Genomic DNA, 26,333 nt, shown 5'->3' with positions numbered 1-26,333 from the left:
AGGGAACGGGGCGGCACAGAGCCGGCGCACTTCGCGACAGAGCCGTAAAGGCGCGCGAAAGCGGAGCATGGCGCTGTACGCGGCGGCGGCGGCAGTGCTGGCGGGCGTGGAGAGCCGCCAGGGTTCCCTCAAAGGGCTAGTGTATGCCAGCAGCTTCCAGGTAGAGGGGTTCGGGCCTGGGCGGGGGCCAGGCGGGGAGCCCCGGCCTGGGGCTCCCCGCCTGGCCCCCGCCTTACCTGGGTCCTTTCGGCCGCGCGCAGAACGTGAAGCAGCTGTACGCACTGGTGTGCGAGACACAGCGCTACTCTGCGGTGCTGGACGCCGTGATCACCAGCGCCGGCCTGCTCCGCGCCGAGAAGAAGCTGCGGCCGCACCTGGCCAAGGTAGCTAGCGGGGAGGGTTGGGGCAGGTTGATCTCTTATAACCCGGTCCCAGCTCCACTACCAGCCACCATGTGAGTTTAGCTAGTTGCTCCTCTGAAATGAGGAGGCGCAGCATTTCGCTGGGTTATGAATTGAGGTGAGATGAAGATGCTTTAACCTCGAGCCTTGTGTGAAAGATTAAGAACATAAGTGCAGAGTAGCGGCGGTAGAGATTCTGGGTAGAACAAAAGGGTGATGTTGACAAAGAGGAGGGCTAGGATCCAGAGCTCTCCTGATGAGAAGCCATGGGGAAAGGGTTCCGGACTGGGAAGAAAGGCACCAGGTTCAAATCACATATCTGCCATTAATTTCTTGTGTGATCTTGAACAAGGTCACGCATTACTGTCTTGACAGGTGGTCTGTTTAGTCCTTCCAGTTCCAACACTGTGGAGTTCTAAGGAATTAATAATGCTCAAGGTTTTAGCTCCTCCTGTCCCCATCCCCAGGTGTTAGTATATGAGCTGTTGCTGGGAAGAGGCTTTAAAGGGCGTGGGGGTCGATGGAAGGCTCTGTTGGACCGGCACCAGGCAAGGCTGAAGGCAGAGTTGGCCCGGCTCAAGGTTCACCGAGGTGTGAGCCGCAATGAGGACCTGCTGGAAGTGGGATCCAAGCCTGGTCCAGGTGAGCTGGAAGGAGTTGTGGGCGTGGGGGATCACCAACAGGCCCTGAGAGGAGAGGGCTGTCTTCCTGCCCACTCACTGCTCATTGCTTCCTAGCCTCCCAGGTGCCTCGATTTGTGCGGGTGAACACTCTGAAGACCTGCTCTGAGGATGCAATTGATTATTTCAAGAGACAAGGTTTCTCCTACCAGGGTCGGGCTTCCAGGTGAGTTTAGAACCTTGCCTTGCTGTCATCATCTAAGGAGGTGCCTGGGGAAACAGGGATCCGTGTAATATGAACATTTTAACAATTTTAATTCTTCCAGTCCATGAACACGGGATATCTTTCTGTTTCTTTATATCATCTCAGTTTCCTTCATCAGTGTCTTATATGTGTTTTCAGAGTATAGGTCTTTCACCACCATGGTCAAGTTTATTCCTAGGTATTCTTTTTGATGCAGTCTTGAGCAGGATTGTTTTCTTGCTTTCTCTCTCTCTTTTTTTTTTTAAGAGTCTATTTTTTTAAGTTTTTTTTTTTTTAATTGGGGGGGTGTAATTAGGTTATTTACTTATTTACTTGTAAAGCAGGTAGTGGAATTGAACCTGAGACCTGCATGTTAAGCATGCGCTCAACTGCTTGAGCTATATCCTGCCCCGCTGTTGCTTTCTCTTTCTGATGGTTCATTATTAGTGTATAGAAAAGCAACAGCTTTCTGTATATTAATCTTGTATCCTACAACTTTACTGGATTCATTTATTAGTTGTAATAAATCTATATCTTGTCATATGCAAATAGTGACAATTTTACTTCTTCCCTTCAAATCTGGATGCCTTTTAGTTGTTTTTCTTGTCTGATTGCTGTGGGTAGGACTTCCAATACTGTCTTCAATGTAAGTGGCTAGAGTAGGCATCCTTGTCTTGTTCCTAATTTTTAGAGGAAAAGATTTTAGCTTTTGCCTACTGAGTGTGATGTGAACTGTGGGTTTATCATATATGGCCTTTATTATGTTGAGATATGTTCCTTTGGTACTAATTTTGATGAGAGTTTTCATCATGAATGAATGTTGAATTTAATCAAATGCTATTTCTGCATTGATTGAGATGGTCATGTGATTTTTATACTTTTATCGATGTGGTGTATCACATTGATTGAGTTAGGGATATTGAACCATCCTTGCATCCCTGGAATAAATCCCACTTGATTATGGTGTCTGATCTTTATTGTTGAATTCAGTTTGCTAATATTTTGTTGAGGATTTTTGCATCTATATTCATCACAGATATTGGCCTGTAATTTTCTTTTTTTGTAGTGTCTTTGGTTTTGGTATCAGGGTAATGGTGGCCTTATGGAATGAATTTAGGAGTGTTCCTTCCTCTTTAGTTTTTTGGAATAGTTTGAGAAGGATATGTATTAGCTCTTCCTTACATGTTTCATAGAATTCCTTTGTGAAGCTCTCTGGTTCTGGACTTTTGTTTGCTGGGAATTTTTTGATTGCTGATTCAATTTCACTGCTAGTGATCAGTCTTTTCAGCTTGTCTGTTTCTTCCTGATTCAGTCTTGGAAGATCTTATGTTTTTAGAAGTTTATCTATTTCTTCTCTGTTGTCCTTTGTTGGTATATTACTGTTTGTGGTATCTCTTATGATTTTTTTTTTTTTTTGAAAGAATCCAAGTTGAATTCAAATGTATACCTTGGAAGATAGATTTATCCAAACTGCCTATAAACAAGTGGCATGTCAGCTCCAAAGATACCTGTCTGGTTTCAGCTAATAAGGAATCTATTAAAATGTTTACATGTCTATTTTTGGTAAATTTATTTCAAAAAGCCACCATTTCATTTCATAAGGACAGTAAGGTTAATTAAATCACAATGCAAGACAGAATTTATAAATGAGATGACAGAACTATTCAAATACACTTTGTTGAGAAAAGATAGTTTCACTAACTATAAAATCCAGCGAGACAAAAGGATGAACACACCACCATTATTGTCAAAAGACTGTTAGACTGTGGTTTAAATTCAAAAGGTTAAGAATTTTACAAAAAGATACGAATATTAATTATATAGAGAGAGTATTTGATTGGCTATAGAAAAAAGTGTGGTTTTCTTCCTCTGAACAGCTAGCTTTAGAAAGTAATACCAACGTCACTTAAATTTTGACCTACTTTAATTCCTTATCAATGGCACCATACCCTGGAATACTCAAAGTAATCCAGTTACTTTGGCCACTAAGTTAAGTCACCCTTATGTTTCTAAAGTAATTTATCTAGGATTCACTGGAGTAGCCTATACTTGTTATACAGTGTTGCACAAACTTACAGATTTTTTTTCAATATTTCCTATACTTTTCTAAAGTCTTATTTCCCAGGACTTTTATCACTAAATATGTTTACTTTAAGGTTCCAAACACTCATATCTATTATGAGGACATGTAGGGTAAATTCATTCTGTTTAATGTGACAAGGGACATTCTAAAAATGACCCCAAACCTGTGATATTGGGACAGGTTTGGAGGTGTTATCTAAAGAGCTGAGGGAAGTTCAGAGTGCAGATCTCAGACAAGGGATTTTAAATTTTTTTTTGTATTTTCAAGAGAAACATTCTGGAAGAGAAAAAGTATTCTGTAATCTAGGGCATGTTCAAGAGCCCCTGCTCTCACAACCAAATGTATGAAAACAGTTTTCTTTAAAGAAATACAGGTCTATGCGCCAAGACAAGCTTTGGCTAAATGATTGGTAGCTTTTGTTTGGTTATGGAAGTTTCCATGGAAACAGCCCTGAGAGACAGAAAAGGCAGCATTATTTTTGTCTGTAATGCCATCTAATAAAACTGCACATTGATTCATTCATGCTATCCAGAACAGATTTCTGAGAAGCCCTGACAAAGGGAGGCAGGGGTTCTCTCCAGGCACACTTTGAATTTCCTGCCTTCCTCCATTTGAAACCTTACATTAAAATCCTGATAAAACTTCCTCTGAACATTTCCCTCAGGAACCTCTAGTTCAAGTAATGCTTCAGTAACCAAAAGCCAAATGAAGAAACGTGAGGCACTTGGAGCTCTACTGCCAAGTTCTTAAAATTATGTGACACCAAGCTTACTGTAGCTGAAGAAATTATTCTGAAGAGTATTTTAATATTTCCATTATATCAGGTCTCAGCAAGGCAAGAAATACTGCCTTAAGTGTTTATTTTACACAGTTGAATCAGGTAGTATCATTCATAACTTTTCTATGTCTGCATCGTTTGTACGTGTGTATATGTATCTATATATCTGTATCTTTATATATTTAATTTAGTAACACACTCCACACCATTATCTAATCTTATTTCAGATTAGAGCTTCTCAGAAAGGCCACAAAAGCAACCCTAGCTCAGAATTCTATATATGAAGTACATAAAAATAAAAACCTCAACAACAGTACAATATCAACAAGACAAGGTAGGGAGGGCAAGGGTGTTGACAGAGGTCTATAGAGGAATCCAGCTGTGGGTTTCTCCCTGGAGTGAGATCCCAAACACAGAGCCGTCTTACAGAGTCCAGTACTTTTCAAGAGGGAAAGCCTGAGAAATTCTATTAACAGAAATGTCAAAATCCATAATTTCCCAGAGACATGATTTGACATTCTTTCTTATTCTAAAAATGTTGAAGATCGTATGATTTTTTAATCTGTGGTATTAGTTGTAACATTTCTTTCAAATCTTATTTTATTTGAATTCTCTTTTTTCTTGATGAGCCTGGTTAAAGGTTTATCAATTTTGTTGGTCTTTTTAAAAAAATCAGCTCTTGATTTTTTGACCTTTTCTATTTCTTTGGGTTTTTTTTTTTTGTCTCTTTTATTTCCTCTTTCTATTATTTCTTTTGTTTTGCTGACTTTATCCTTTTTCTGATTCCTTTTAGATGGTAGGTTAGGTTGTTCATTTGAAATTTTTCTTGTTTCTTGAGGTAAGCCTGCATTGTTTTAAATGTCTTAGAGCTGCTTTTGCTGTATCCTATAGATTTTGGAAGGTTGTGTTTTTATCTTTGTCTCGAGGTATTTTCTGATTTCCTTTTTGATTTCTTCATTGACCTATTGGGGTTTTGTTTGTTTGTTTTTTGTTTTGTTTCATTTTGGGTTTTGTTTTTTTTTTTTTGCATATTGTTTAGTCTTCATGTGTTTGTGTTGTCCCCATTTTTCTTCCTATACTTGATTTCCAGTTTCATACCGTTATGGTTGGAAAAATAATGCTTCATATAATTTGTCCTCTTAAATTTGTTGAGACTTGTTTTGTGGCCTAGCATGTGATCTATCCTGGAGAATATTCCATGTGCACTTGGAAAGAAAGTGTATTCTGTTTTTGGATGAAATGTCCTGTAGATACCAATTAAGTCCAGCTAATATGTCACTGAAGACCTCTGTTCCCTTACTGATTTTCTGTCCAGATAATATGTTCATTGATGTAAGTATGGTGGTAATATCCTGCTGTTGTATTATTGTCTATTTCTCCCGTTATGTCTGTTCGTAATTGCTTTACATATTTAGATGCTCCTATATTAGGTGCATATAATGTGAGTAAGTGTAATATTCTCTTCTCATATGGAATCCTTTATCATATACAATGCCCTTATTTGTCTGTTATAGACTGTTTAAAAGTCTACCTTGTCTGATAAGTATATTGCTATGCCAGCTTTCTTGTTATTTCCATTTGCATGAACTATCTATCTTTTTAAAATTCCCTCACTTTCAGTCTGTGTGTGTCTTTAGCTCTGAAGTGAGTCTCTTGTAAGCAGCATATAGATGGGTCTTGTTTTTGTTTTTAACCCAGTCAGCTACTTTATATCTTTGGACTGAGGCATTTAGTCCATTGACAAAGTGATCTTTTCATTCTCTTGGACAGTGCCTAGGTTTAAGCATCATTTCCTGCCATGATTGACAGAAGAATCTCCTAAACTGGTCTCCCCACTTCCAGACTTTATCGCCATGTTTGCCCACATGTGTGGGCTGGAGACAGATCTGAAACCGGATCCAAAGTGTTACTGCCCTGCTGGAAATCCTTTCTTGGCTCTCTGTTGTGCTGTGCCTCCTGCTTCCTTTCCAGGCTCATCTGCCATGGGTCTCCTCCCCTCACTCGCCTACCTCCTGGTCTGTCCTTTTACAGCTCTGGGAAGCCGCCTTTGCTCCCTCCCTTCCCCTCCACCTGTTACAGATGTTCCCCCGTCTGCCTCTAGCATGCTGCTTAGAGATCAGGGTGGAGAGAATGGCTGTGTTTGGATTTGAACTCTAGTTCTGCCACTTGATAGCTTTCTGATCTGAGTTACTCTCTAGGCCTGTTTTCTGTGTGAGTCAGGTGGAGTGGACAATGCTTCTTTGCAGTTTAGTGAATATAGTTATCACCTCAGCTCCTCATGTTACTAACTCATCCATCAGAAATCAGCTCAGCACTTACCTCCCTGCACCATGCCCTTCCCCAGGGTTGTCTGTCTGTCTATCTATCTATGAATGAAAGTCAAGTGAGGATTTATTAAGGGATAGAAAGTACACTCAAGGGGAGAGCCCCCGGGGTTATGTTGTAACAGTACCAGCTAACATTTATTGAATGCCTGACTTGTGCAAAGTATTTTCCTAAGTATTTTGCATGTCATTTAATCCTCACACCTACCATTTTCCCAAAGTACAGACAGAGGCTGAGATGAGGGCACTTTCCCATGTTCCCGCTGCTGGTCAGTGGTGGAGGTGGGATCCTGAACCCAGAGTCTGGCCTGAAAACCCCATTCTCTTAACTGCTTCCTCTATCTTGTCACCCTGTTAATTTATTCATAGCAGTTTTAAGCATTTGTTGCATAAATAAGCAGTTAGGTGATCTGTGAAAAGTCTGGCCTGGTACCTGGCATGGAATGATTCAGAAAACATGGAATGAATGGCTCTTATTCCCTGGCAGCCTCGAGGACTTAGGGGCCCTCAAAGGAAAGTGTTTTCTTCTGGATTCCTTGTTGCCAGAGCTGCTCGTGTTTCCTGCCCAGACAGATCTGCATGAACACCCACTGTACCAAGCCGGTCACCTTATCCTACAAGACAAGGTAGGGAAAATGGGTGGAAGAGGGAGGAGCAGGTGGGGAGTGCCCAGCCCGGGGCCTCTGTTCACCCAGCCGCTGTGCTCTGCGTGCACGCCACCAGGCGAGCTGCCTCCCAGCCATGCTGCTGGCTCCACCACCGGGTTCCCACGTCATCGATGCATGCGCTGCCCCGGGCAACAAGACCAGTCACTTGGCTGCTCTTCTCAAGAACCAAGGGTGAGCACCATGGTCAGAGGAGTAGGGTGAGGTCTGATCCTGTACTTTGTAAGAAGAAATAAGGAACTCTTACTCCAGTAGGATATGAGACTGAAAGGAGGCCTTTCCTTTCAATACTTCCTTCTGGACCAAGGGCAGTTCGTGGTTTAGCCCCAAGCTGAGCTTCCCGGTGGGTTGCAGGTGTGAGATATGAATCCCTTAGCCCTTGGGATAGAGTGCCCAGGCCGGTTGTTTCTAACCACTGACCCTTTTAAAATACTTATAATTTTAAAACATTTAAATACTATTTTCTGTTTGTCCTGACTTAAAAGTATGTGTTGTCATATGTCAGAGGTGTAGGCTCTTACATGCTCCATAGATTCTCAGTTCACCTCACTTCTGCCCTCTTCCCTAGGAAGATCTTTGCCTTTGACCTGGATGCCAAGCGCCTGGCATCTATGGCTACCCTGCTGACCCGGGCCGGGGTCTCTTGCTGTGAGCTGGCTGAGCAGGACTTCCTGGCGGTCTCGCCCTCAGACGAGCGTTATCGTCAGGTCCAGTATATCTTGCTGGATCCTTCTTGCAGTGGCTCCGGTGAGATTGGGGAAAGTGTGCCCAAGGGCCCCACAGATCCAGAGCAGCCTTAGAGCAGAAGGGGAGGAAGTTTGCTTTGGCCTTCGGTTTAGTTCTGACTCTTATTAATCATCGTGTGACCCTGGGCAGACGTTCTCGTCTGTAAGTGGGGATTTCATTCGAAGTCACGCAGTGTGTGGTGAAAGCCCTCTTCCTTAGGGATGCTGACCAGGCAGCTGGAGGAGCCCGGCGCAGGGGTGCCGAGCAAGGAGCGCCTGCGAGCACTGGCGGCGTTCCAGCAGCGGGTGCTTAGTCACGCGCTCACCTTCCCGGCCCTGCAGCGCCTTGTCTACTCCACGTGCTCCCTCTGCCAGGAGGAGAATGAAGATGTGGTACAAGCCGCCCTGCAGCAGAGCTCAGGAGCCTTCAGGTAGTGGGTGTCCACCAGGGTCTGGGGGAGGGGGCTGCCCTCTTATCTCAAGCTTCTGCCGTTTCCTCTCTGCAGGCTTGCTCCTGCCCTCCCCTCCTGGCCGCACCGAGGCATCAGCACTTTCCCAGATGCTGGGCACTGCCTCCGGGCCTCCCCTGAGACCACGCTCACGGGTGGCTTCTTCATTGCTGTATTTGAACGGGTAGAGGTGCCAAGGTGAGTGAGTAGGGGGCCTGCTACAACGATGCTGGAAGATGGGGCATGACTAACTTACGTACTTTTCTTTCAGCTCCGTCCCATGGGCTGAGGCATCAGCACCAGACCTTAGACCCAGCCGAGCCCCAAAGAGAAAGAAGAGGCGGCAAAAAGCAGCAGCTGCTCCCAGTACAGGGCCTGACACATAGCAGGGGCTTGAAGCTTTGACTTCTTGGGTCCCCCCTCAGCTTGGTCTCAGGCCCTCAGCCCCAAGCAGCAAGTCCATTTGGAAAGGTTCTTTTTATGGCTGTAGGAAGAAAACTAGGAACCCTGTTTCTCCAGCTGGAGAGAGAATGCATGTACCCAGACCTTGGGTCCCTTCCCCGGGCTGTGTTCTGGCTGGTGAGACACGCTGCTGCCGCCCATAAAAATAAAAGGCAGGACATGGTCTACGATAGATCACAGTTTTTTTATTCTTAATGACATAAGCAAAGAGAAAAATCTCACATTCATACTAAAAATTCCAACTAGACTCACAGGAATTCAGTCTTTGTCGTGGAAAGTCCCAGCCTCCCGCTCCTGCCCAGTGCACGTACGTGTACACACTCGCGCTCACACTCAGGCACCAGGATGCCCGCTTCAGGGGCTCCTGGACCAACGGTCCTGCCTGTGGGTGGAACTGAGGTAAACTAGCTTAGAGCACTAAACTAAGAGGGTCTACCTTACATAAGGTATAGGTAGAAGCTTGATTTCTAGACCCGTGCCCCACCCCCCCTCCAATCTAGTAGGTATTTGAGGTTCAGGGCCCCCCCAGCTCCACACACAACAGAGCTCTTCTTGGGGGCGGGGAGGAGCAGTCCCCTGCCACAGAACATTCACCCTCAGTCACAAAGGTGGGGGGACTAGTTACATCTACATCACATTATTTATAAAATAAGAATTACATTTTTATATGTTTCCAGAAGGAGCTCTAGTCCCTTAGGAAAGCTGCCTGGGACAGCATTTGAGCCTCTTCTTCACACAGGTATAACTTAACAGTACAGCTAATTTCTAGTCAATAGCATTTATACTTAACCACCTCAATGAACCAAGCTTGAAGGAATTTAAAAGGCAATTTAGCTTAAATACAAAAATAAATTTTTATTTTGTTAAAAAATGTTTAAATATTTTTTCTTTTAATTTAGACACACGCATTCATACTTCTCCCAAAGAGGATGGGCCTGGCAGCAAGGCTCTTGGGCCTAGGGTATGTGGTTTTGGAACAAAGGAAAAAGAAGGGAAGGGGTGGGGAGTAATGTAATTTTAAAATGTGATTCATTAATTTAGGTTTTCTAACATACCCTACGGGTGATCTTGCCTACAGTGAGGTGAGGGAGGTGGGAAAGAAACAGCAGAGGGAAGAGGCCTTTGCTTCCCCTTGGCCCCATCCTCCTGGGCTGCCAGCCCTTAAAAGTCAAAACACCATTTGAAAATCCAGGACTCGGCACTTACAGCCGTAAAGTGGTGCTACTTTGCACATTCAATTAGCTAGGCCCCAGAAACTTGAGAAACAGTTAAGTCCGGCACTACCAACATGCCGCCACTCATACAATTCAATGCTTCCTCCAAACTCGATTCAAAGAGCAATAGACATGAGCATCAGACAAAAATAACACAGAACAAGGCTTTAAACGTACAATCCCGGAGAGGCAGACGAGCCCAGTGAGGCCAACAGGGAAGGTGGGTGAGGAGGCAGCTGAAAGCAGTGGTGGGCATCCTGCCTGCTCCAAGAGCTTCCATCTCCTGGAGTGAGGTACCACCCCTGGGTCTGCCAGGCTAACAGTCTTGAGCCACCAAGCTTTTAGGGGCCAAACTGGCAGAGAGGGTTGGGGATGAAACATCGGCTCAGACTTGGCAGGAGGAAGTGGAACAGCAGGAGCGGCACCCACTGGGGTCTCCAAGGCAAAGCTAGATTCAGGATCATTTTAAAAGGAATCGATCCTGTAAGGAACCAGTGAGGGATAAAGCAGCAAGAAATGGGGAAACAGCCCCCTAAAGGGACAAGGGGAGAACCACTTTTTATAGCCAAGCCAAGCAAGGTAAAGCTTTAGGGATAATCCATTTCCCCCAGTCCCATCAAGTGCATGTCAGAGATGCAAGTGGTGACCCTCCGTTACCCTCCGGCAAAGATGGCTCTCAGGGAAAAGGCGGGAAGGGAGGCCGCCTGACTAAGCTTAAACACCACACAAGAGTCAGGGAAGGAAGTGGACCATATGTACAGGTGTTTCTTTAGTTCTCTCCAGCCTCACCAGCGGAACTGTTCAAGTAAGGTAGCAGGCTCCTGCCCCGCCCTGTCCCGCCCCACCTCCCTCGATGGCCCGAGGCTTCTGCTTCCTGGAGGAGAGGGAAACAGCCGCCGGGGCTGCTGCTACCTCCCTGGTGGCTGAAGCCAGAGGCCTGGGGTAGGTCTGCTTTATGGAACTAGAGGGGTCAGAGGCTCTTCCTAGCAGATTTGGGCAAGGGGCGGGGGAATGGGCAGGGACAAAGGCTATTTCTTGCGGGTGTGCTGCCTTCGGGCCTGCAGTCGCTGCCGAGCCCCTGAGGTCTTGGATCCCGCACCGATGGAAAAGGAAGGGGCCGCTGGTCCTGGAAAGATTCAACAAGATCTCATCAGGGCAGCTGCGACCTGACAACACTCCTCTGAAGAACACTGGATGCTAGGAAAGGGCTTCCCAAGTTCTAGCAATCATTTTGGGGGAGGGGCTGATTAAAAATGCAAAATTCCAGAACCACAGACAGTCTGGGAGTGAGGCCCAGGAAGGCATTTTTACCTGGCTTCCCAGAGATCTGGGAAATTCTTCCTGAGCTGGCTCCTCCCTGATCTCTCTGTCCAACTCCAAACCTGGGTTGTGCTGGACTCCCAGGTGGACCAGCCCACCCCACCCCCTCTTCAGAGAGGAGATAAGCAGGTCACGCTGGCAACAAAGAGACTGGCCGCTTACCGAAAGGTCCAACTCCAACAAAGCCTTGGGTGGGTGTTGAGGATGCCCCAAAGGAGAGGCTGCTGCCCGATGTGCCCACCCCAGGGGCAGGGGTGTTCTGACCAAAGGTGGGTGTGGAGGTGCCTAGGATGAAGAGACAGCAGAGAACTGTTGAGACCAGGCTGGTGAGCGGAGGGCCTCAAAGCAGATGGTAATTATCCGAGTGAGGGTCTCTGCTCCCAGTAGGGCCTCCCCCAGAGGACCCTTCAGCTCCAGTTCACGCCACTAGAGGAACTGCTCGGGATAATTAAGCCCGAATACCTGCCACTCCAGGTGTGCCTCCAGCCTGCTCACAGCTGTGCTGCCGCAGAGACAGCCCCTCAGGGTTGCCTTCTGGCCACCTAAGGAGCAGGGCCTGTGTTCCCTTGACCACTAAACCACAGAAGAGGGGACACTCAGTGGACCCCCACCTTCTACCCTAAGGTTACCTCCCTTCTATCAGTACTAGATGTGTTAAGTCTCTTCTTGTTTGCCCCCTCCTTCCCACTGGGGGTCCCCTATCTCCCCACCGGGCGCACTGGGACTCAGTCATCAGCGAATGTGGCCGCCCTCGCCATCCTGCCATCCGGCACTGATGCTGCTTTCCCTCCTACTCCTTGGGGAGGGCTGCGTCCTCTGAGCTCTTCCTTGTCTGGGGACTGGAGTGGGGCAGGCATCTTTCTTGCTCCCTGAGGGCTGACCTTGCACAGGAGTCCTTCCATCTCCCCGTCCCCGCCACAGCTGCTCCAGTCCCCACTTCCCCGCCCTCGCTCCCAGCTCCCTGTTCCGAGCACCCTGGCTCCCGTGTTTCCTCAGCCTCCTCAGGAATCCCAGTCCACTGCCCTGCCCGCTTCACTTGCTTGAGCTTCAACAGGCTGGCTTTGTCTGCTACCGCTGATTTTAGGCTGGATGTTGCTGGAAAAGCACCAATGCTGACTTGTCTCACTTTAAATTCACTACTGTTTTCCAGCCTCCAGGTGGCCTGTGGTCCTGTGACATCTTGTGGCACTCCTCCCCTTCCCCTGCTCCAGAGCGACTGCTTCAACGGGCCCTCCTGTGTAGGCATTTCAGCCTAACCCACTCCTCAAGACCTTCTCTCACACTCCGTGAAGAAAACAGAAGCTACCAGGGTCAAAAGTCCTTATAATTCATCTTCCACGAGGCAAAAGTCATTTCATTTTTTCTGCTTGAAATTCTACACTGATTTCCCTTAGTACTGACAATCCAGGCACTCAACCCTGGCCATGACTGACCTACTAACCAACTCTGCCTACCTCGCGACCTCATCTGATACCACTTTCCCTACTTTTAAACATACAGCCACTCCTGACTTCCTCTGTTCATGAACCTACCCAACTTGTTTCTGCCTCTGGGCCCCTCACACCCCCACATCCTTCTTATCACAAAGACAGTCTCAGAGATTAAATGTGTTACTTCCTCAGAAAGGCATTCGCCCCCAGTCGTTATTAATTACATATTTTATCAAGACACTTACTGCAACCTGACACTGTGTTTATGTGTTTCATACCTGTCTCCCTGCTACCACAATGTAACGCTCCCCAAGAGCGGAACTGTGCTAACACAGGAGTGCCCAGCACAGCCGACCGGGTCAGCTCCTGACCTTACCTCCAAACACAGGTTTGCTGTCTGGTGTGCTGGCCACACTGAAGGCAAAGGCTGTGTTCTGGCTGGGCATGCCCAAGCTGTTCTGACTCAAGCCTCCCCCGAAAGGGGTGGTGCTGCCAGTGGTCCCACTCTGTCCTGCTCCGAAGCCAAACGCTCCAGAGGCGGCACTGGTGCCTGCGGTGGCCACGCCGATCCCAAAGCCCCCACTGCTGGCTGGCGCCGCCGATCCCCCAAATGTGAAGGGCGATGGTGTTGCGCTGCCAAACATCGAGCTACTGGTCCCGCTGCTGGTGGTCTGGGTTGTAGCTCCAAAGCCAGACGTGGTGGCTGCACCAAAGGAGAAAACAGCTGTGGTGCTGCCGAAGGCGGGCTGGGTGCTGGCAGGGGTGCCGAAGGCAGAGGCTGTGGGTTTCAGACCGCCAAATGCTGACTGTGTGGCGCTGCCAAAGGCCGGCTGGGCTGGGGCTGGCGCTGGAGTTGCAGTTGGGGCTGGGGCTGGGGCTGCAGAGTTTCCAAAAGCAAAGGAGCTGCCAAAGCCAGGGGCAAGGCCTGGCTTGGTCGCCCCCTGCTGCTGCCCGTCAGTGGCCCCGAAGGTGGGCTGGGGGTTGGCTCCCGGGTAGGACGGCAGAGGGGGCTTCGCGCTTGAGCTGAAGGGGATGTTGAAAGCCAGGGTGCTTGTGCTACTGAATGTCAGCGTGGGCTGGCTGCTGGTGACCGGGGCGGAGGTGCTGAGGGTGCCGCCAAAACCACCAAAGCTGGCAGTGCTGCTGCCGCTGGCGGCGGTCTGAGCGGCACTGGGAAGGGACTGGCCAAAGGTGGTGACTGTTGCTGAAGCAGGCACGGAAGGAGACTTGCCAAATTGGAATATGGAGCCCATGGCCGGGGTGAAGCTGGCACCAGAAGCAGGCGGGGTCCCAAAGAGGAAGGGCTGGGAGGTGGAGGCCGTGGTGCTGGTCACGCTGCTCAGGGTACTGGTCACGTTGCTCATACCGAAGCCGAACGCAGGCTTCGGAGCAGAGTCTGTGGAGGTGCTGGCTGTGGTCATGGAAGCCACTGTCGGGGTGGCACTGGCCTGGCTCGTGAAGAGAGGGGCGCTCGTGGTAGTGGCTGGAGGAGCTGTTTGCTTGAAGAAGGGAGTTAACAGGGGCACAGATGTAGGTGGCCCCATGGTGTTGAAGACAGGTTTGAAAGTGAGAAGTGGGGTGCTGGTCATCGTGGGGAGGGCTGAGCTGGAAGAGGCTGTGGTTGTGACCTTGGAAGGGCTAGAAGGCAAGGGGCCTTCATTCTCGCTTTTAGGTGGAGCTGCAAAAATGGGCTTGAACATGGGAGACGCTGAAGACACAGCAGGAGCTGCAGAGACAGGAGGGTCTGCAGGTGGGGTGTTCAGCATTCCAAACAGAATGCTCTGCTTAGGGGTGGGAGATGGGGCAGATGGGGCTGGGGACTTGGCAGATGTCTCGGCCTGAGGGGCTGGTGGTGACTTGGCGGTGTCAGTGACTGGCCCTGTGGAAGAAGCAGGGGTCAGACCCGAGAAAGTGGCTGTGGACGTGGAGTCTGAGGAGGTGCCTGGAAGGGGCCCTGACTGTGAAGAGCCAAGAAGGGCCAGAGGGCTGGGTGTCTTCAGAGGTGAATGGGCCACAGTGGTTGCCACTCCAGCAGATTCTGGGAAGAAGAGCAGAGAAAATGAATTCAGAATCCCCTCAAACCTGATGGTGCTCAAGGCCTGGCACAGAGCTAGGGATTCAACAGTCAATAATTACAACTAAACCTATCACAGGCCCTTAAAATGTTCATTCCTAAAAATGAAGAAGTTTCACAAGCTCTACCCTTCACAGATCAGAAGAAAGATAGAAGGGGATAAAACTTAGCCTAGTTGGGGGTTAAATGTGTAGAAACCAAGGAACATCCAATCACCTGAACTCAAGTCCAGTCAATTACCTACAATATACCTTATTCATCAAACAAAGATGTGCTACATTCGCCCAGGTGCTCCGTTCAGAACGTGTAACAGGAATGAGACAGTCTCTGCCCGTGAGCCCTGGCAGGGGCTGAACAGCTAACACACTCTACTATACGATAAAGTGCACTAATAGGAGTGTGCATATGTGTAGCACTGGGAAGGCATGGGACTGGAACAGTCAGCTGGACCCTTGCAAACCTAGAGGAAAAGTAATTAATATGGTCTTGTGCCTGTGGTGTAGTAAGCATGTGACAAGACATCTTACCCAGGTGATTATTTACACTTCAGGGACACCTCATGAGGTAAGCATCATTTGCATTTTACAGACGACGACCACAAGGCTCAGAGCAGCTAAGGAACTGAGTTTCAAGTCAAGAGCCACTGGACTACCAAAACTATGCTGTCTCCCCCAGCTTCACGTGTTGCAGTACCCCCATTGCCCCCCACCCCAACATGTCCTGATGACAGACTTCTGAAGCTTTTTAGGCTTGCACCAGCTTGGGTCTGGGAAGCCAAAATAGGTTCAACCTTTACAACAATTTTCAGCAACGATTGGCATGGTGCTTTTATTTCCACCTAAACAAAGGCTGATGTTATTACATGCTCCAAAGCAAGCTCTCCCACTCACCAGGGGGGGATGGCAGGCCTGGGGAATTCTGCATCTTCTTCAAGCTCTCCAGCAGTGGGTTAGTGCTTGGGGCTGGGAGGGAGGCTGGGGAGGTGGCAGTCCCAGCAGCAGGCAGGGTAAAAGTGAAAGGTGGCTGACTGGTAGACGGGTTCTCAGTGACAGAGTTCGAGGCAGTATCTAAGGAAGAAAGAAATGATGACACTGTCCTCCCTTGTGTGGGAATTCTTCTCAGTGGCAATGTAGGGTCTCTATGTAACTAATTTAGAAATGCTCCCCCTCAATCTCAATGCTGTCTTCCAGATTCCACTGAGGACCCAAATAGATTTCCCAGAGGAGAAAGACCGAAATAAAACCAACAAACCCTCTCTGGAGTGTGAAACGGATCTATATTCCTTACCAGTCTTATCCTCCAAGACCTTGTTAAACCACTGTAGTGAAGCTTTCTTTTCCAAGTCTAAGTCTTCAGCAGTGATTGAATAACCAAGCTGGGGAGGTGGAGGCTACCAAAGAGAAAAAGAAGTCAAGTCAATCAGAAGAAACTGGAAGAATCCTGTATTTGGCTTTTGCAATACAGAGCTAAGCTTGGGGGGCCGAGGTAGACGGACAAGACCATACCAAGGTCAGCTGGTCCCCTCGCCTGGAGGGCAGCAGCTGAACCTTCCGTTTACGCTGCCCAGAGCTGCCAGGTGTTGATGGGGAATTCCACGAGTTCTGTTTCTTCCATGTGGTTGTATCTGCAACTGAGGAAAGAAATATAGACTTGTTTTCTTCTTCCTCTCTGCCAGAAATGGATAGGTTTGTCTGTCCACCTGTTTTTAACATTGAATTTTCACTGGGTATCTAAAAAATTCTATCTTCCATGAGTTGGGCTCTTGGATGGTGTCTGCAAGATTATTTCTAAAGTCAAGAGGATATAAAGAGAGAATTGGCCCAAACGCATGCATACAATTGCTTACTGGACAATAATTACCTGGATTGCTCACAGATACCTCAACCTAAGGTTATCTATATCCCACTGTCATCCCGTGTTATACTCCATTTTTCTGTGTCACCTTCTCCCTTACCAGACTACAAACCTCTGAAGGACAGAACTCCTATCTCGGTATCTGTCAGGCCCTTTACACAACAATGCTCAACACTGCTACTACCATCGCAAGCCACTCTTATGTGCTCTTCAACTTACCCTTTTCTCCCTGGGACTCCTTGTCTGTTACCAATGGAGTTGAAGAGCTAGAATCATGAGAAAGCTCCTCTTCTCTGTAGGGGGAAAAGGCAGAAAATTAAGTTTATCTGTGAGTACCTGACAAAAGTACTGGATAACTTCTTGTACCTGCTTACCTACTAACCAGACAAGGTCTAGAACAACCATGATTTAAGACCTCAGTGTGCCAGGAAAAAAAATAAAAGAAGTCAAAAGACAATTCCTACAAAAATGAAGGGAGGCAGTTCACAGGGGCCACAGAGAAACTTTTGTCCTAAAATAAGCACAAATCAATAATCTTCAAAACCTTACTTACAACCCATCAAGTTCCTGAATGTTCTAGTCACAGGTCTGATCCCTAACAGAGTGACATTCAACTTGACTATAGGTACCTAGAGGTCAGCTGGAGTCAAGAACATGAAGTCTGCTGCCTGCTGACTTCACCCAGTTCCCTGTCTTGCACCTCAGTCCCTCATGCTGCAGTGTGAGGGGAGCCAGAGGCTGCTCCAGTCCGTACGTGAGAACTGGGAGAGATGAGAGTGATTCAGGCGGGCGCCTCACTGTCCTCTAGATGTTAATTTCTTGGAGCCTCCAGATCAGAGTTGCAGAAAGCCTAAGAACCAAGTAAATGTCCCTCCTTTCCTGACCTGTCACAATCCACACAGCAAATTATAATGGATTACCTTATTTTCTTTGCCGGCCTCTCTGGTGTCTGGGAGCGGGATGAGGGGAGGCTAGAGAATGGAGATGAACTGGGTCCACTCCTCTTCCACAGCTAAAAGTCAAACAGAAGGAACATGACTGACCCTAGCTGATAAGTCTAGCATTCAACCTTTAATGTAATTTTGTGGTTCTATTCATCACTGCATATAGAATCTCCTTTTAAGTAACTAAAAAAATTTCTTTGTGAAGAAAGGCTCCTGGAAAGTCAATCGCTGGTATTAACAAGAAAAAAAAAATCTGAAAAAGTAATGGAATGCTAACTAATAAATGTAGAAAGAATGTATTTTTGGCATAAAAAGGAGACTGTCACATTCAGTAAAGGGTTAGAGCTATGATGTGCATACAAGTGTATTCTATATTGTCTATCAAAATGATGGAAGTAAATTAAGAAACTGTTCCCTACCATATGACCCAGCAATTCCACTCCTGGATATATATTAAAAAAAAAACCCAAAACACTAATTTGAAAAGATGTTACACGCACCCCAACATTCACAGCAACATTATTTACAATTGCCAAGATATGAAAGTAACCTAAGTGTCCATCAACACATGAATGGATAAAGATGTGAGATATATGTGTGTGTGTGTGTGTGTGTGTGTGTGTGTGTGTGTGTGTGTATAAAAAATGTATGATGGAATACTACTCAACTATAAAAAAGAATGGAATTTTGCCATTTGCAACAACACAGATAAACTTGGAAGGCATTATACTAAGTGAAGTAAGTCAGACAAAGACAAATACTGTATAGTATCACATATATGTGGAAACTAAAAAATAAACTACTGAATATAACAAAAAATAAGCAGGCTCACAGATATACAGAACAAACCAGACGCTACGAGTAGGGAGACGAAAGAGGGGAGGGGCAAAATAAGGGCAGGAGATTAAGAGGTACAAACTTAGGTATAAAATAAGCTATAAGATACACTGGACAACACAGGGAATGTAGCCAATACTTATAATAACTATAAATGGAGTATAAACGTTAAAACTATGAATCACTATATTGTACACTTGTAACTTATATTGTACAGCTATACTGCAATTAAAAAAAAACTGCTCTAATAAAGATAAGCCAGTAAATTAGTCTTGCTCTCATTAAATTTTCAGTTTAACTTTATTTAAAAAAATATACTTATCCACGACATTGATGACTTTTGCAACACCAGTGGTATTACTGTTATATGATAATTATCCATACACCTGTCTCTTCTACCAGGTGGAGTTCCCTGGTAGCAAAGACGATCAGTTTTCATCTCTGCCTCACTTGAAGGCGCCTAGCGGCAAAGTAACTGATAAAGGATAAGCACTCTGCAAACAGTTTCACCGTCTTTGGCCTATTTACAAAGATACTAAATATTACCACAGACATTTTTCTTACTGAGAAGCTTCTAGTGATTTTTCACTCAGTAAAGTTGCATCATACAAGCACAAACAGGGAGGCAACGATGCTTAATATAAGTTTAAAAAAAGAAAAGAGGGATTTAAATCAAAGTCAGGTGGTAAAATAGCAGACGCATTCCATCAGACTAACGTCAAGAAACCCAAGGTTTAGAATGAGCTTGAGAAAAAAGCTGGAATCAGTTAAGTTTCTATGTTATGATCAGGTAAAGAACAAGAAAGGATAGCCACCTGAAAAAAACAAATGCTTAGGCCTCAATAAATGTTGCTGAGTCAAATAGATATTTATAAAAAAAAAAGAGTTTAAGTGATTCACCTGCCCAAGTGTCAAGAACCGAGACTTGAAACCAAGTCAGTCTGGTAGCAAAGCTTGCTCTGTTTCCTCAGCTATATGACATCTTCTTTCTCAAGAATTACAACCATTTCTTATTTTTTTTTAAATTTATTTTTTGTTTGTTTTTGTGGGGAGGAAGGTAATTAGGTCTGTTTATTTACTTATGGAGGTACTGGGGATTGAACCTGGGACTTCATGCATGCTAAGCACACACTCTACCACTGAGCAATACCTTCCCTGCTACGACCACTTCATATTTAAACTCTCACTAAATTCTCAATGCCTATAGGATAAATTTCTTTTATGATCCAATGCAATCTGGACTCAATCTGCCTTTTGATTAAATTAATACCATTCACTGAATTATTCATCCTTTGCTGATTTATCTGCAATAATGGCTCTGTCTATAGACTTCCATGTATGATTGTTTTACTTTCAGGGCTTTCTATTCTGTTCCATTGGTCTATAGTTATCACTCAAGGGTCTGTATCTTCTGTTAGCTTAGTGGTAATCCCCAAATCTGACAGATAAAAGGTGATTAGTAAACACCAGCTGATCAATTAATTAATGCTAGGACCCCATTTCTCCCACACCACAGACAAGTGTACCTGAGAGAGACCTCGAGTAGAACTGTAGGAACTGGCGATGGCATTGCGGCTGGAGCTAGGGATGCCACCTGCACACGTGCTTGTCAAGGAACTCATAGAAGAGGTGCGGGATCTCTTATTCAGGTGGTCATCTGAGCTCTGGGAATTAAGACCTCTCTTCAGAGACCCAGGCCTAATAAAAAGGGGAAAAGATCATTAGATGTACTACAGAAGATAGCATTTTTTTAAGGCTTTGTCCATGGACACAAAATCTATCTTAAATAAACTTACATCTGACAGTCAGGAGGGGAAAGCTAAATATTTTAAAAACCAAATGTATGAGTCCATTGATATAATACTCTAGAAAACAGATCAGTGGATGCCTGGGGATGGGGGCAGGATGGAGGGAGGTATTACTAAGGAGCACAGGAAACTTTTGGAGGTGAAGGTTATGTTCCTTATCTTGACAGTAGTTATGGTTTCACAAGTGTATACATGTCAAAACTTATCAAAGTGTGCAGTTTAAACAGGCAGATTATTGTATGCTAATTATACCTAAATAAAATTGTTTTTTAAAAAAAATCAGTGTTAAGATGAACCAACCATTTTTCCTAAGCTTCCAAGTGAAACAGAAATTCCCTACACATCTTTCCTGTGGAACAGTCATCCAACCTCTGTTACATGGACCAGTTTATTCTTATAGTGGATCAAAAAGTACTTCCTCTAATTTTCACCCATGGATATTATCTGGAGCCGAAACCAACAAGTTGTTTTTCTTCTTTCATGTGACAGTCCTTCACTTTTTTTTGGAGGCCATTATCCAACTTTCCTTACTTCCTTTGAGATTTTTCTCCTCTGGACTAGTATTTATACACCTTAAAAACTGCCTTACCCACCACCAGCACCACCCCATAAAATCTTAGCTGCTCCATCAGGAATGAATTTCAGTTTGTGTACATCCTCTCTTACAGTGTAGTACCCCGAACCAAACACAATGCTCATGGACAATCCGAACAGAACTAAGGAAAGCAGGACTGCCACTCACCAGCCTCATCCTAGCCTTTGTTCTATCAGTACAGACTAGGGGCATGTTAGCTTTTTTGGCAGCCACATCATACTGCTGGCTTAAGCATATAACTTACCTCAAGGCTTTTTACACACATTCCTGAACCACTTTCCCCACCATCTAATTCCTTTTCAAATGTATTTAAACTCAAATGTAGAGACTTAACATTTATCTTAAATTCCATATTGTTGCATTTTATCCATTGCACAAATCTTGCGATCTTTCTGTCTATACACTCGGTTATTAAACATATCTATAAGCCCACTTAGCCTTAGCATATTTTATCCATATTAATGAAAAAATATTAAAAGGAGTTAGAAGAGAGTTGCTGTGACAAGTTACTCAAAATGTTCTCTCTGATTTCAAAGATTTGAACGTGAACTAATAAAGCAATGCAAAAAGCAAAGAGGAAAATCTATAGGACAGTAACTCTGACAATGTCCTTTTCCCAAATAGTCTGTCTCATCCGTGGAGTCTCACTTACTTAGGCACGAAAGAAGCAGGGACTCCATTGGCCACCAGGGGCTCAAATGCTGAATGTCCGCTCCCACTGCTATCATGGCGCCTGTGACAAATACAAAAACTCTCAATTAAATGAAATTACTTTTTCCCCTTAAAGCATATCCCCATATTCTTGGGATTTTATACTATTTCTATGGAGCACAGGTTCCATGCTAGGTAAGAAAAAGGCTGCTTCAAATCCCAAAGATTCCAAAAGGTAAATTTATGCTAAGACTGTCCTGGCAATAAGGAAAGTATGAGACTATTTCAAGACCTTTTGAACTATTTAGGTTTATCAAATATTTGCTAACTTCTCACCAAAGTATCACAATCACAAATGTAACACCCTATCATCCACAAATTAAAAACAAAGCAACACTTTAGGGGCCAACCCACATATCCTATACAGCTCTAGAGATTAGTATGTGAAGTTTGCAGTATCATACATAAGAAGGGTCTATCCATGGTGCATATGATCATTGCTTATTCCAATTCCAGAAAAGATTAACACAGAATCCCCAGTTACAGGCTAATAAGGGTCAAGAAATACTACCACCCTGAAGAACATGAAAAATCTATCTGGACCATAAAAATAGTTATTTCCTCTTTCCCTCTTCTGCTTAGCCAGTTAACATTAGCTCAAACTGCTCACTTGTCAGTCATATCTCTAGTCATCATTACCTGAGCTTTCCCTGTTACACAAATATACTTGCATTAATATTTCCCTACTTAATTTTGTCACCTACAGTATCAAAAATGGCCAACTTTGGTAGGCAACAGATCAGTGGTAGAGCATATACTTAGCATGCATGAGGTACTGGGTTTAATCCCCAGTACCTCCATTAAAAAAAAAAAAAAAAAAGAAAGAAAGAAAAGAAAAAAATGGCCAACTTTTAAAGCTGCAGGATATGAACAATCCGGTCTCGGTAATGGGGCCAATGATTTTTAGTGTGGAGTTCACCATCTCATCAGAGAGCCATTCCTCTTCTCATTACCCTCTGTTATATTACCTTTTTTTTTTTTAATGTCTATACACTTTTAGTCTATAATTATCTTGTTTATTTTATTAGCTTTTTTTTTTTTTTTTTTGGTCTCTCTCCCTCAAGTAAGTCCCATGAGGACTTTGTCTTGTTTAAAGCTCTCTGCACTATACCTGGAATAGGATCCAGCACACAGTGGGTGTCCAATTTGCTGAATTAAAAAATGAGAAGAATCCTTAGCTGACTCCTTGGAAAGCCACAAGCAGTTCTGAATCCTAATTAGTGACTTCAACCTCCTCTCTTTGTATACTTATACTTGTTACCAAGCCAAAGAAGGGGACCTAATAAAGTCACAAACTGGAGCTGGCCTCTGTATTTCAACAAATCCCAGGAGCCCATGTGAGAAGCCTGTTTATTTACTCTGCTGGGCCTGTTACCTTCTTTTATTTTCCTGGCTATCAGCAAATATTTGGTCTTCCTCCTCTACTATTCGTTTCTTCCTCTCTTTGAGGGCACTCAGTACAGTCTCCTTTGCACATGGGTCTGGGGCACTAGTTGATGGTGAGGACAGTGTTGAGCTGATAATCTGCTCTGGTCTGCAATGAAAGACAAGATTCTAGCATTAATATATTTTAATCACCATGCCATACAACACAGACTTCAGTCACTAGAAATTAGAAATTAACCAACAAGCAAAAGTATAATTTATACCCTCACAGAAACTGCTCTTAGCAATTAGCAATTAGCTACAGACTAAGGAAAACAAAACAAAAGATGGTTCAATTACTAGAATTTGGGATTTCTCATTCAAATAAGCAGCTACTTCCTTTTTTGCTTTCTCAGAGGAATAACTGCAGAAGAATAAAGTGGACATAAATAGGAGTCTATTCTTTCAAGACAATACTCACATTGGAGAACGAGTCAATTTGCTATCCGGAGGAGCAATTCTCACTGTCACTGGGCTGCACACCATTTTGGAGTTTCGAGCAGATAGCACAGTCTTCTTGTGATAACCATTCCAGCATACTGTGGGAAGCACCCCTAGCAAGGAATATTGGGCCTGCTGGATTGGATATCTTCTTCGAGGTGTTATTACAAACCGATGTGATAAAGTCCCACAATCCCTGTGGAGAATGGGAGATATCAAAGAAGCTTAAAGGAATGTCAGAAAATTTAAATGACTAAAGAACCATGTGGGTTCAGATATTTTCCAAAGAGCTTAAACCTTTTTCTAAGCAATACAGACCACACAGTATTTTTATGGCAACTTTCCCCCACTCCATCTAAGGGCAGAATGTGGCAGCTGCTTAACAGCTGTCCCTACAATGGACTTCAACAATGAGAGGAAAATTGAAAACCTCGCTAACGCAAGTAAAACTACGATGGAAGAAAAGTGTGTGTTAGGATGCGCAGGGGGCAACTTTTCAAGAACGCTTCAATCTTTTCAATCTTTTCTGCTAAGTCGTCACTAATATACAGCCAAAGTCAAACATTAACACCTAAATGTTCATCTTCTCAATTATGTGTACTTTTCAAGAATCTAATACTTTCACCAAATTTCTGTATACTCTTGTATCACTCAGCTATTGGGACTAGATGAAACTGTCTCTTTGGTTTTATCATCTTTATCCACCAAGTTTTATCAAAGAGGTGTTTCCTGGAACACTTGAGCTTGGCTAACCTCAGAATTTCTATTCGTGGTCCAAAGAAAAAAATCTGACAAAAGATACTATATAACCACACAGGAAAGAGAAAGACATTTTCACCAGAAGGATAGTTTAGCCGTTTTTCAAAATTCACACAGTTTTAAGAATTGGAAGGGAGCAGCTGTGGCATCGCATCTCATTCCAAAGGGTAAAGGGGGTCAGGAGACAGGTGACATGCACCAAGGTGTTTGAGAGGACAAAACGACACAGAATCCACTTTGGACTTAATGAAAAAGGAAATCGGATTTAAAAGTCATGGCCTCAATTCAAAGCCAGTCGACAGAGAGGAGGTGTGGGGAAGATCAGGGTTATCTTACCTGTGGGCAGGCCTCCGAGAGGGTCGAAGAAGAGGAGTAGGGAGGGAGGGGTGAACGTGAACGCGATTGGGATGGGCCGACTGAGCAGGCGGCGCGGTACGGGCAGGTGGGCGGCGGCCAGGCCTCTCTCGCAGGACCCTGGCCTCCGGGGTCGGGGCAGGCTGCGGGGGGCCGGGCTTGCCCAGGTAACTGCCCATGAGGAGCAGTTCAGCGGGGTCAGGTCCTTCGAGTAGGCTCCGCGGCTCTAGGAGACTTCCGTTTACTGCCGACTTGGCCGGAGGAGAGGCGAGCAGCGTTCGCTGACGCCGCGCGTTCCGAACGAGCGAGAAGGCGCGCGAACCTCGGGGCTCGCGGCTCAGTCCCCACCAGGCCGCTGTAGCCCCCACAGCCAGCCAGGCCAACGCAGCCGCCGCCGGCACCAGGTACAGCACGAGGCCGAGCAGCGACAGGCCGAGGAGCGCCGCCCCAGCCGGCCCGCCACAGCCCCAGCCCCGGCCGTCCCTGACACTCGCTATGGGCCGCCGCCGCTCGCCTCCTCCAGCCGCAGCAGCCGCCGGAGACATCGCGGCTCCGCGCCGCGGAGAAGACTTAAATATCCCAGCGTGCACCGCGCCGCGCTCCGCCTCACCGTGCGCCGGCTACGTCACTGCGCACGCGACTTGACGAGCGACCGCGAGGGGAAATGCTACCGCCTGGTAACGCGCTAGACCCGAACCATGTCGGAAAATGTGCCCTCGTTGAAACACCGAGCTCTGATTTTTGAAGCTTCCCGCGTGTCCACCCGCACAACATCCATCTAGAGGTGAGCCTGTTGGAAGAAATCGCGTTAAAAATAAAAGCCCCGGAAAGTGACTACTCACTTAACGCTCATTTTCCAGGGGGCTAAACATCCTAGAAGAGATTATGAGGCACTTTTCACAATCGCCACCTGAGGTTGCAAGTTTTTTCAGTTACTCTGTTTTCTGCCAAAGTATATACTACTAAAGGGGGTTGACTTCAACAGCAACAATACAAAGCAAGACCAACCCAAACCAACCACCCTTGTTAAATGTGGATCTAGTACTAATAAATTTCCGATCAGTCTAATTAATAAATTACAGATTAGACCTGAAGCTGCAATATAAGTTTGCCTTTCTGCGGTACAAATTGATAAAGGGGGACAGTTATCTACCAAATTTCACATCATGGTCCAGAATCGTGTAGATTTGTAGGATTTGTGATCATTTACCTGTGTTAAATTTGGTAGCCTGAGAAAGTAGATTAGTGGTTGTCTAGGGCTGGGGAGTGTATTGTGGGTCGCGGGATGGAGAGTGACTGCTGAAGGGTGGTTTCCTTTTTGGGGGGACAAAAATATTTTAAAATTAGATTATGATGATTGTTGCACAGCCCTGTGAATTGTAAGGAATGTGAATTATATCTTAATAAAACAAACAAACAAAAAAACTTGGTTGACTGCCAATTCAGGCTTTGGCTAGCTCAGCTTCCTTGGCCATTCATTCTTTGATTTATTCATTCATTACTGAGATACATTAAAGAGATTAACGGAGGAAAACACAGGGTCTCTGATCTCTAGAAGCCCTCAGTTTAGAAGGGAAGAAAGATGTGTAAACAGAAAGTTACAATTTTTGTTATTGTTGTAAGTGTGATAATAGAGGCACTTTTAAAAAGGGAAGGAATGATGAAGAGGAAGAAGGGCTGGGAGGTTCTACTTGAGCTGAGAGAACTGGCTTACCACAGGTTCAAGGCAGATGAAGAAGCATTTTGCAGAAGCACCGAGATGAAAAGGAGTATGATACAGGAGTCTGCAAATAGTTCAGAATGGCTGGAGATTAGG

The 26,333-nt window shown here is 45.4% G+C and overlaps 2 protein-coding genes across 3 annotated transcripts; one reads left to right on the top strand and one right to left on the bottom strand.

The window, feature by feature from the left end:
* On the top strand, positions 1–12,970 carry NSUN5 (NOP2/Sun RNA methyltransferase 5). 2 transcript variants are annotated; one of them, XM_074345909.1, is made up of 10 exons: positions 1–160; positions 261–383; positions 869–1,043; positions 1,139–1,247; positions 6,938–7,076; positions 7,174–7,289; positions 7,684–7,862; positions 8,061–8,271; positions 8,347–8,487; positions 12,436–12,970. In XM_074345909.1, the coding sequence occupies exons 1-10, from the start codon at positions 68–70 to the stop codon at positions 12,539–12,541; spliced, it is 1,392 nt and encodes a 463-aa protein (XP_074202010.1). In that variant the 5' UTR covers positions 1–67; the 3' UTR covers positions 12,542–12,970. The 2 variants fall into 2 exon arrangements, with proteins under 2 accessions (XP_074202010.1, XP_074202009.1); XM_074345908.1 differs by lacking the exon at positions 12,436–12,970 and adding an exon at positions 8,561–8,925.
* POM121C (POM121 transmembrane nucleoporin C) lies at positions 8,917–25,207 on the bottom strand. Its single transcript, XM_010972341.3, has 13 exons — positions 24,500–25,207; positions 23,385–23,600; positions 22,914–23,072; positions 21,480–21,560; positions 19,951–20,122; positions 17,564–17,655; positions 16,863–16,936; positions 16,295–16,419; positions 16,077–16,179; positions 15,680–15,856; positions 13,092–14,753; positions 11,448–11,570; positions 8,917–11,091 (listed from the first exon to the last, which is right to left on the bottom strand). The coding sequence occupies exons 1-13, from the start codon at positions 25,060–25,062 to the stop codon at positions 10,994–10,996; spliced, it is 3,645 nt and encodes a 1,214-aa protein (XP_010970643.2). The 5' UTR covers positions 25,063–25,207; the 3' UTR covers positions 8,917–10,993.
* Positions 25,208–26,333: the final 1,126 nt, after the last annotated feature.

Source organism: Camelus bactrianus, chromosome 18 (genome assembly GCF_048773025.1).
Source record: "Camelus bactrianus isolate YW-2024 breed Bactrian camel chromosome 18, ASM4877302v1, whole genome shotgun sequence".
NCBI classification, from domain to species: domain Eukaryota; kingdom Metazoa; phylum Chordata; class Mammalia; order Artiodactyla; family Camelidae; genus Camelus; species Camelus bactrianus.
The sequence above is the reverse complement of the archived record's forward strand: the minus strand, read 5'-3'. Positions and strand labels throughout refer to the sequence as shown.

Bases quoted from the DNA above. Each gene is read 5' to 3' on its own strand.
- NSUN5 (XM_074345908.1), top strand. From the start codon at position 68: ATGGCGCTGTACGCGGCGGCGGCGGCAGTGCTGGCGGGCGTGGAGAGC. The intron at 7,290-7,683 runs GTGAGCACCATG...CCTCTTCCCTAG, and splicing joins GCTCTTCTCAAGAACCAAGG to GAAGATCTTTGCCTTTGACC. The intron at 8,488-8,560 runs GTGAGTGAGTAG...CTTTTCTTTCAG, and splicing joins GAACGGGTAGAGGTGCCAAG to CTCCGTCCCATGGGCTGAGG.
- POM121C (XM_010972341.3), bottom strand. From the start codon at position 25,062: ATGTCTCCGGCGGCTGCTGCGGCTGGAGGAGGCGAGCGGCGGCGGCCC. The intron at 16,420-16,862 runs GTAAGTTGAAGA...TTCTTTCCTCAG, and splicing joins GGAGTCCCAGGGAGAAAAGG to TTGCAGATACAACCACATGG. The intron at 14,754-15,679 runs GTGAGTGGGAGA...TCTTCTTCCCAG, and splicing joins AGGCCTGCCATCCCCCCCTG to AATCTGCTGGAGTGGCAACC.